A 10,734-nucleotide genomic window follows, 5' to 3' on the forward strand; every position below is an offset into this window, starting at 1 on the left:
GCTGCCCCCAATAACAGGTGCACATTCCTGGGCGCCTCGTCACTTCCCGCTGCGCTGGCTGTCCTGGCGACTCACCCAGCGGACTCACTGAGCGACGCGGGCGGGCTATGACCCCAGGGGCGCTGCTTCTGCTCCTGCTGGGGGTGCTGGGGGCGCATCTCGCCCCGGGTAAGTGTGGGCCTCAAAGGGGCAGTGACGGGGCCAGAGGTCGTGGCCGGGCACCAAGGCTTCACTTAGTTTTTTCCTTCTCCAGGCTCCCGCGGCTCGGAGGCGGAGGGCCGACTCCGCGAGAAACTTTTCTTAGGCTATGATAGCACGGTGCGGCCGGCGCGGGAGGTGGGAGACCGTGTCTGGGTCAGCATTGGTCTCACCCTGGCGCAACTCATCAGCCTGGTGAGGGCGCACGCGGGGAGTTGCGTCCGGCCCGCTAGGCGACTAGGGGCGCGGCTTTAGGCAGGGCGGAACCCAGGGACCACTGGGGGAGGGGTCCGGGGGGGGGTGAAGCCAGACTAGGAGACTGACGGGAAATCGGACCAATGGACAAGCTGTGGGCGTGGCTGCTGGACCGGCCAGGGTTCAGTTCAGTTCAGTTCAGTTCAGTCGCTCAGTCGTGTCCGACTCTCCGCGACCCCATGAATCATAGCACGCCAGGCCTCCCTGTCCATCACCAACTCCCGGAGTACACTCAAACTCATGTCCACAGAGTCGGTGATGCCATCCAGCCATCTCATTCTCCGTCGTCCCCTTCTCCTCCCGCCCCCAACCTTTCCCAGCTAGGGTAGAGCCGGGTAAAAGGATGAACAGGCTTGTGGGCGGATCTTGAAGTGGAACTGGGGGCCGCTGGACGGGCTGGAGGGCGGGTCTTGAGGGGGGTCACAGGCTGGGGCGGAGCTTGGTGCCGGACAGAGTTTAATAAACAGCAGATGACGATTCAGTCCGGTCCGTGTCGGGAGTGGTAAATGAATTGGCTGGCCATAAGGACCGCAGGAAATTTGCGAGATAGAAGCCGGGTTTAAATCCACGCAGCCTATAGGATATGGGGCTTGTACACAAGAGGGTGCGACTCGGACAAAGAAGGGAGTTTCCAGGGGGAGTTTGACCTACCGAGCCCCTTATCTATCTATCTTATATCATAGCTATCCTTAAAACTTTTCCCTTCTAGAACGAAAAGGATGAGGAGATGAGCACAAAAGTCTACTTAGACCTGGTACGGTGACCCCCGCAGGGTGGGAAAGGGCAGGCGACCTCGCTGCCTTTACAATTTCCTCGAATGTCCCGCCCAATAAGAATTTTTTTTTTTTTTTTTTTTGCATCATGACCTCAGAAAACACATTTATAACTGAAACAGAAACTTCAGAAAAGAATTTAAACCGTGGTTTGGGGCCACTCGTGATTCCTGACCCATTAAAAGGGTCGCTAATTGCGGTTTGAAAATCACTGTTTTAGAGACTAGCTCGTCAACCCCCTCATTTTTACAAAATGGAAAAATTGGGGCTCGATGCGAGGGAAGGAAAATTAGTTGATGGGGTCCCAAAGAGTGCACGTGGAACCGGAATCAGAACCCAGGCCTCCAGAACCACAGCCCATGACTGCGCGGCTCTCCTCCCTTGCATTCCCTGCCCGGGCTTCCTGCGCACATCCCAAGGTTCCTCCCAGCCTCCAACCCCAGACGGCCCCTCAGCCTCTGCCTCCCTAGGAATGGACTGACTACAGGCTCAGCTGGGACCCTGAGGAGCACGAGGGCATCGATTCACTCCGCATCTCAGCGGAATCCGTGTGGTTACCCGACGTGGTGCTCCTGAACAAGTAGGATCTTCCTAAAGTCTGGGAGACGGGGCAGGGCCTCCGGAGGGGCGCGGCCTCCGGAGGGCGGGGCCTGATCCAAGTTGATTTGATTCTTTTCCTACAGTAACGACGGAAATTTTGATGTTGCTCTGGACATCAACGTCGTGGTGTCCTCCGACGGCTCCGTGCGCTGGCAGCCCCCGGGCATCTATCGCAGCAGTTGCAGCATCCAGGTCTCCCGGCTCCACCTGGGAGGCTCAAGGCGCTCGTAGAAAACCTCCCTCAGACCTACTCCTTCATTATCCCCATGACCTTCACATCCCTCGTACCCTCCTTTGAGTTTCCTCTTTGTCCACTTTCATTGACTTCCAGTCTTCCTTAGTGACCCTTCCTCCAATGTCCATGGCCTCCCCAAACAGCCTTCTGATTTCTCTATGACTCCACTTCTAGGTGATCTCCCTTGGTGGTCTCTAGCTCCTGAGGAGCAGTATCCTCTGACCCCTGTCTGCCCTGTGACCTCCCCAACTCCCCCAGCCCCAACCAGCTCTCTGGCAGCTCTAGTGACTCTCCATTCCATTCAGGTCACCTACTTCCCCTTTGACTGGCAGAACTGCACCATGGTGTTCAGTTCCTATAGCTATGACAGCTCAGAAGTCAGCCTGCAAACTGGCTTGAGTCCTGAGGGGCAGGAGCGGCAGGAAGTTTATATTCATGAAGGGACCTTTATTGGTGAGTGGGCATGACTTCCACGTCCATGGACTTTATGATTTCCAGTTTCTAACAGGCTGATAAACATACTCCATCAGTGAGTCCCTGTGAGGTCAGCAAGATAGATATAACTATCTATATTTTGTGGGTATGGAAATTGAGACTCGTTCATATAGAGATGGGCTGTCCAGCCCAGGGTCTATAGCTAGCCCCTTATTGCCCCTTATTACATAGGTCTCCTCTGCTCTAGGATGTGGTGGAGAAAGCCATATCTGGGAATTCCCTGGCAGTCTAGTAGTTAGGACTCTGTGATTTCACTGCTGAGGGCCTGGGTTCAATCCCTGGCTGGGGAACTAGGATCCCACAAGCAGCGTGGAGCAGTCAAAAGAAAAAGAAAAAAAAAAAAAGCCGAATCTGGCATCAACAAAGACATGTCCCATATCTGTCACCTTCTCTTCTCCCCCCTCACCCCACCAAGAGAATGGCCAATGGGAGATTATCCACAAGCCTTCTCGGCTAATTCAGCCTCCAGTGGATCCTAGGGGAGGCGGGGAAGGACGACGTGAAGAAGTCACCTTCTACCTCATCATTCGCCGGAAGCCTCTCTTTTACCTGGTCAACGTCATTGCCCCATGCATCCTCATCACTCTCCTGGCCATCTTTGTCTTCTACCTGCCACCCGATGCAGGTAAGGCGGGGAGGAGCCCCAGCTCTCTTACTTACCAATAGCTCAGCTTCTTCCTCTTCACCCATAATACAAGGAAGGTTTTCCTGCCAACTCAGGCCATCAGGAGTTGTGCTTCAGCAATGTTAGCCAGGTTTTCCCTTCAAGAAGAGCCTTTGCATCTGCATTCAGTTTTCCCCTCCAACCTCAAGTGCTGTCTCCTCTCTGCTGCTCACTTCTCTGCATCTAGTAACTTCTGAACTCTTCCCTTCAGAATCCTAGGATCTCATCCCCAGAACTGCCACTCCTCTGACCTGCAAGCTCCCAGGCTTAGATAACTATTCCTTTCCTCTTTCCCATTCTTGGTATCCTCTGTCCCCTCACTTTTCAGATGCCTACTAGTCCCTAAACCTCCCATCTCCCTAGAAAATAATATCCAACAGTTCTCTGGAATACAGCACAAAGTGCTAATGGAGTAACCTTGGGCAAATTCCTTAATCTCTTAGTGTCCTGATCTGGAAATAGGACACCCACTGTCCCTATCACGTAGGACTATTTTGCGGATTAACTGCGTTAAGAGAATTATGCAGGGTACTCTGTAAACTTTGTGTCAGTGTATGTAATTTGCTAATTTTGAGCACTTGCTATCAGTTCAGTTCAGTTCAGTCGCTCAGTCGTGTCCGACTCTCTGTGACCCCATGAATCACAGCACGCCAGGCCTCCCTGTCCATCACCAACTCCCGGAGTTCACTCAAACTCATGTCCATCGAGTTGGTGATGCCATCCAGCCATCTCATTCTCTGTCGTCCCCATCTCCTCCCACCCCCAATCCCTCCTAGCATCAGAGTCTTTTCCAGTGAGTCAACTCGTCGCATGAGGTGGCCAAAGTATTGGAGTTTCAACTTTAGCATCTGTCCTTCCAAGGAACACCCAGGACTGATCTCCTTTAGAATAATACAAATAATATGTTATATGTTTGCATGCATGTGAAGTCACCTCAGTTGTGTCTGACTCTTTGCGACCCTATGGACTGTAGCCCACCAGGTTCCTCTGTCCATGGGATTCATATATTAACTCAATTCTAATCTTCACAACTCTGTGAGGTAGGTGCTAAATTGTCTTCCTGTTTCACAGAGGAGGATAAAGAGGCTAGGAGAGTTTGTCATTCAGCTGACCTTATATAGAGAGAGGCGGTGTCGCCCTTCTAACCCTGGTTAGTACCAGTTTGATTCAGAGACTGATGTCCTAAACTCTGGTATTCAAAACATGCTTTTCCCGGGACTTCCCTGGTGGCCTAGTGGTTAAGATTCTGGGCTTTCACTGCTGTGGCCCCCAAAACAAACCAAACAAAAAACACATGCTTTCCTTCTCTCTGGAATCAAGTCCTCTCTGTCTAAGGGAAGGAGAGCGATGAAGCTCTAGAAACATTTTCACATGTAACTTGGAGCAAGGCAAATCTTGGAAACCAATATTATAGAACTAAACTAGAACAGACCATAAATGTTATTTATTTCAATATCTTCCCTGAAGTTTGTAGTACCTGTTGTATGTCACAAGAATAACCAGCCACCTGGCATATTCTTATATACTTTGTTTCATTTTTAGATCCTTCAATTTGCTATATAGTTTGTGCTGCAGGGGTTGGTCTATTAATTCATGCAACAATATTTGTTGAGCATCTGTAATATGCAAGACACTGGGAATACATCAGTGAATAAAACAGACAAAAATCCCTACTCTCATGGAGTTTACATTCTACTGGAGGAGACAGTCTAAGCATAATAAATAAATCCATTAAACAGTATAGTGGAAGAGGTCAAGGGACTTCTCTGGTGGTCCAGAAGCTAAGACTCTGACCTCCCAGTGTAGGGGGCCCAGGTTTGATACTTGGTTGGGGAACTAGATCCCACATGTTGCAACTAAGACTTTGTATTCCACAACAAAAGATCCCTCATGGTGCATCTAAAAATTTCCACCTGCCACAGCAAAGATCAAAGATCCTTCATGCTACAACTAAAACCCAGTACAGCCAAATTAATAAATATAAAAAAAAAAGAAGAAGAAGAAGAAAAGAGGTCAAGTCCTAAGAAGGAAAATGAAGTAGGAGAAGGGTTTGGGAGGATGAGGATGGGAGTAGGGGATGCAATTTATTTATTTAAAAAATTTTATTGAAGTATAGTGGATTTACAATGTTGTGTTAAATTTCTGTTGTACAGCAAAGTGACTCAGTTATACATATGTATTTTCTTTTTCATATTCTTTTCATTATAGTTTATCACAAGGGTTGCAATTTAAATAGGCTGGTCGGTGAATGTCTCACTAAAAAGGGAATATCTGATCAATATTAGAACAAAAACTTGAAGGAAGTGAGAGAATGACCGTGGTAGATATCTGAGGGATGAAATTACCAGGAGTTAACAGTGAATGTGAAGACTCTGAGGTGGGAGTATGCCTTGCATATTCAAGAAATAGTCAATATAAATGAATCAAGTTAGCAAGAGAGAAAATAGTAGGAGACCAAGGCAGAGAGTTTATGGGAAGACCTTGCTTCAGTAAGGACTTTGGCTTTTATGCTAAAGGAGATGGGAAGCTACTGGAGTGTTATGATCTGATTTACATCTTTAAGGGATCCATCTGGATGCTCTTTTGAGAACAGTCAGCAGGGGGCAAAGGATGAAGCAAAGAGGAGGCCTTTATAATAACTCAGACCTGAGGTAATGGTGGCTTGTACCAGTAAGGTTTGGTATGGATTGGATATGGGATGGGAGGGACAAGAGCAGAAAATGACTCAAAGGATTTGGCTTGAGCCACAGGGAAGATGGAGTTGTCATTTATGAAATGTGGAAGACTGTGGGGAGAGTCAGCAGGGAGGGAAATAAGTATTGGACATGTTAAGTCTGAGATGTTGGTTGGACACCCAAATGGAGGAGTTAGGAAGGCAAGCGTGGAATTTAGGGGAATAAGTCCAGGTTGGAGGTTTAAGTGCAGGAGTCATTTGCTTGCAGTTGGCCCTTCTAAAACCCTGAGTGGGCTGGAAACATGGTCACTGATTATGCCAGGGAGATCTTCTTCTGGCAAAGCCTAACCCTTCCACCTTCCCCTCTGTCCCCCAAGGAGAGAAGATGGGGCTCTCCATCTTTGCCCTGTTGACCCTCACTGTGTTCCTGCTGCTGCTGGCAGACAAAGTACCTGAGACCTCCTTGTCTGTCCCCATCATTATCAAGTACCTCATGTTCACCATGGTCCTCGTCACCTTCTCAGTCATCCTTAGTGTTGTGGTCCTCAACTTGCACCATCGTTCACCCCACACCCACCAAATGCCCCTTTGGGTTCGTCAGGTAAGAAGACCTCTTCCTTCAACCTGTGTTAACTCTCAATCCTAGTATTTGGATTTTTGTCCAGGCTTCGCTCCTCTCTCCCATCAGCTTCAACCTTCCCTTTCACAGACCTGAGGGAGACTACAACTTCAACTCCTGGTAGAGTGTCCAAGTGCCAGGGTCTTTGGGTATTGAAATGTTGCACAATTAATTTTATCCTCACATTATTAACTCTGCGTGGATTCCAGACTCTCTTCATCAATACTGCCCTTTGTGGGGTGGGTCCAATGGAAGCATTCCAAGGGCTAGGTACTATCATGGTGGGAGCCCTTAGAACTTTTCTTTCCAGTCAGGATGTCTCCTAACCCACTTAAGAACTCTGGGTCCTGTGGGACTCAGGCACGCTTGGCAGAAGTGGGCACGTGCCAGGGGGGTGGTTTGCGGCTTCTCTTCTGGTCTCAAGGCCTGAGAACCCCCTCCAACAGGCCTGTTCATCTACTCTGCAGATCTTTATTCACAAACTCCCTCTGTACCTGGGTCTGAAGAGGCCCAAACCTGAGAGAGACCAGATGCTGCAGCCACCTTCCATAGCTCTCAGGGATTCTCCAGGAAGTGGCTGGGGTCGGGGAACAGATGAATATTTCATCCGCAAGCCACCAAATGATTTTCTCTTCGCCAAACCCAACAGGTAATACCTACTCTCCATCGCCCACATAAAAGGGAGAGGGAGAACTACAATTCCCAGAAGACTGTGCGGTGTAGGCGGCCTAAGCTCCCGGAGGTTGTGGTTGAGAATCATGGGAGTTGTAGTACCCCTTCTATTGCCCACTTTGTGGCGAGGTGGGAACTAAAAAGCCTAAGAGGTTAGGAAAAATTGCAGAAGATTAGAGAGGTCGCCGCCATCGGCGGGAACCTGAGGGGCCCTCTCAGGTTTTGAAACCCGGACTTGCGTTGGAGGACGGAATTGAGGCCGGGGCTAGAGCACCCGCCCAGGCTGTCTTTGCGCCTTGGGCGTGGCCAAACAGTCCCGCCTCTTCCAGGTTCCAGCCTGAACTGTCTGCTCCGGACCTGCGGCGATTTATCGATGGTCCAAACCGGGCTGTGGGTCTCCCTCCTGAGCTACGGGAGGTCGTTTCTTCGATCAGCTACATCGCTCGACAGCTGCAGGAGCAGGAAGACCATGACGCGGTATGTCCACCGAGGGTGGACCAAGGCAAGGCCTGGGTGGCCTTGGCTCCACCCGCAAACTCAGGCTCCGCCCCCAGCACTCGGTGTTATTTTTATTTTTTTAATTATTTATTTGGCTATGTCGGGTCTTAGTTGTGGCATATCGGTGAAGGCAATGGCAACCCACTCCAGTACTCTTGCCTGGAAAATCCCATGGACGGAGGAGCCTGGTAGGCTGCAGTCCATGGGGTCGCTAAGAGTCGGACACGACTGATCGACTTCACTTTCACTTTTCACTTTCATGCATTGGAGAAGGAAATGGCAACCCACTCCAGTGTTCTTGCTTGGAGAATCCCAGGGATGGGGGAGCCTGGTGGGCTGCCGTCTATGGGGTCGCACAGCGTCGGACACGACTGAAGCGACTTAGCAGCAGCAGTTGTGGCATATGGGATCTTTGGTTGTGGCATGTGGCATTTAGTTCCCTGACCGGGGCTTGAACCCGGGCCCCTTGCATTGAGAGCGTGGTGTCCTAGCCACTGGACCACCAGGGAAGTCCCTCGGGTTTATTTCTGAGTGGAAGTTTGCCTCACTTGGTCCTGTCTTTACTTTCCTACTTGTTCTTGATTCACATCCATCGCCTGTGGTGGCTCTCTGCTGTTCTGAGGACAGCCCTTGTCTCAAAGCTGTGGTGGGAGGATCTGGATCGGGTACAGGACCTTGGGGCAGCCTTTTCTGGGGGTCCGGACTCAGGAACAGTTTCCTCTGCCTAACCCCAGCTGAAGGAGGACTGGCAATTTGTGGCCATGGTAGTGGACCGTCTCTTCCTATGGACCTTCATCATCTTCACAAGCGTTGGAACCCTTGTCATCTTTCTGGATGCCACGTACCACTTGCCCCCTGCCGACCCTTTTCCTTGAGGCTGAGAGGAGGGTGGAGATCCAGATCCTTGGCCAGGTGAATTGAAAGTTTGGCAGTGCTCTCAAGCCCTATACCTTTCTGCATCTTAACTCCATCACTAGGAGTCCAGTTCTCTCATCATTTCATTTCTAAGGAGGGAGCCTAAATGGGACTAGGCGTTTGGGGGACTTGGGCCCACCTGAAATGCACTAACCGTTTATTTATTCTTTGGCTTCTTGAGGAAGCTCCATTGGATGTTAACATCTATGCTGGCAATGAATGGAACAAACAACAAGAACTAGACTGTATGCCTTCTAAGGGCAGGAACTTTGTCTTGTTCACTGTAATATCCCGGGCACCTAGTACGGATCCTAACCCATATAGCAGGTACCTCTGGTTGAATCAATAGGGAATTTTTTTTCTGTGAGGAAATACACTAAGTTGTAGTGCTGATGTTTGCATGTTGGGACTAGTGGTCATTTTTTGTTTTTGCCTTTCTGCAGTTTATCATATTTTGTAATATGTATTATCTTTAGGATTAAAAAAGAAAAGGTTATTTCTAAAAAGATACATTTGTAATGAGGATAAAAAGCACACTTTTAAAACTTCAAGTTCCAGCTTTGGTGCTCAAACTTTGGACAAGCTACTAAACTGCTCTGTGCCTCAGTTTCGCCATCTGTAAAATGAAGCTAATATTAACAGCATTTAGAATCTGCCCCCTAGACTGAGCATCATATAAGAAGAGAACAAAAACACTATACAATATACATCAGAGTTACACTGATATGTTTTGTTTGGCCGGCCCATGTTGTTGGCCAAAATTTAAAATCTGGTTTGCTACTTTTAAAATGTAAAAAAAAAAAAAAGACTCTCCTTTGGGGTCAGCCTGCCTTCACACCTCAAGGGTGTACTATCCTTTGTTAACCTAATAAAACTCTAAGCTGTAAAAAAAATAATAAATAAATGAAAATGTGGACATTTCACAGAGAAATTTGGATTTCTGGCGTCTCTTGAAAATTTTTTAAGGTCTACAGTAACACCAGATCTGATTCCCCTGTTGGCAGCAAGCTGCTAGAGCTGATTTGTGACTGCCCACTCTGGTCAAGGTATTTGTATCAGAATTCCTCAAAGCCCCCACCCACCTAACCATTCCTTTACCTTGCTCATCACTGTGTAACACTAGATAAAATACCGGGGAAGGACAGGGGATGAGGAGTTGAAGCTCGTGGGAGGCCAGGAGTGGAACAAGAAAATTGTCAATTATGGCCGTCACACATTTTGTGCCTCAGTTTCCTTTCAGTTTGGAGAAAAGCCTGTACCTAGTTGGGGGCATGACCCTTCAGGAACATGAAGATCATGTGCCCAGCAGGCTGTGTGAACTGGATTGTGTTAATGTTTCTGCCTGGAGGTCAGAGCAAAGTCAGCTTGAGCCTAGTGGCTGCAGCAATTACAGTGAAGTACCTAGGGTCAACAGGCTCTCACAGCTACTCAGTTGCTGGAAGTTCTTGCCCTAAAGAGGGAAAACAGGGCTAACCTTGTAGTGATCCCTGTGAGATGAGGTTAGCATGTCCCTGTCCAGCCAGACCCACCAACCACGCCAATAATTGCACCTGGCATCCCACTGCGGAGCATGATTCGTTTGTCTTGTTGGTTTATTGGCCTAGAGAGTTGGACACACACACAAATGCGGAGATAAATATTGGTCAGTTTCTCTAAATCTGGGTCCTCACTACATATAGAGCTAGAGTCTGTAGAATTCTAAATCTTGCGTGCTGTGGCACAGAACCAGTGGCCTTCCCACTCCACTGTCACCCTTCTTCCCAGGGAACATGGGGAAAGAGGGCACAAACTGACAAGACTTGATAATTTTCAAAAGACGAAATTGCAAAATCTCAAATTTCCAACATCTGAAATTCACAATGTTCAAGTTCCCCAACTCAGATCCATGTCTTTTAATCTCCATTTCGCCACAATCTCCTTTGTTGCCCAGAACCACCAAATTCTGGAAACTATTTTCCTAAATCAGATTAAAAAAAAAACAAAAACAAAACAAATGTCTACAGTCTCAGTTCTCCCAAAATGTCCATGGTTTTAGAATTTTGACCTGTTGTGAAATTCAATTCCCTGGTCCATCCTCAACCCCTTCCATCTCCTGTGCCTTTCTGCCTCAGAGGAGTGCAGGTTAAGGATATAGGG

General features: G+C 48.5%; 1 protein-coding gene across 3 annotated transcripts; it reads left to right on the forward strand.

The window, feature by feature from the left end:
- The first annotated feature begins 34 nt into the window (after positions 1 to 34).
- On the forward strand, positions 35 to 10,663 carry CHRNB1 (cholinergic receptor nicotinic beta 1 subunit). Of its 3 annotated transcripts, XM_055405797.2 has the most exons (12): positions 35 to 168; positions 254 to 393; positions 1,163 to 1,207; positions 1,697 to 1,806; positions 1,910 to 2,018; positions 2,367 to 2,514; positions 2,972 to 3,181; positions 6,272 to 6,495; positions 6,981 to 7,162; positions 7,515 to 7,662; positions 8,418 to 8,595; positions 8,780 to 10,663. In XM_055405797.2, the coding sequence occupies exons 1-11, from the start codon at positions 108 to 110 to the stop codon at positions 8,556 to 8,558; spliced, it is 1,518 nt and encodes a 505-aa protein (XP_055261772.1). In that variant the 5' UTR covers positions 35 to 107; the 3' UTR covers positions 8,559 to 8,595; positions 8,780 to 10,663. The 3 variants fall into 3 exon arrangements, with proteins under 3 accessions (XP_055261772.1, XP_055261771.1, XP_088684998.1); XM_055405796.2 differs by having other exon boundaries at positions 8,418 to 10,663; XM_088828872.1 differs by lacking the exon at positions 1,163 to 1,207 and having other exon boundaries at positions 8,418 to 10,663.
- Positions 10,664 to 10,734: the final 71 nt, after the last annotated feature.

Source organism: Moschus berezovskii, chromosome 20, assembly GCF_049115385.1.
Source record: "Moschus berezovskii isolate FMDL1 chromosome 20, NW_MosBer_1.0, whole genome shotgun sequence".
NCBI classification, from domain to species: Eukaryota; Metazoa; Chordata; class Mammalia; order Artiodactyla; family Moschidae; genus Moschus; species Moschus berezovskii.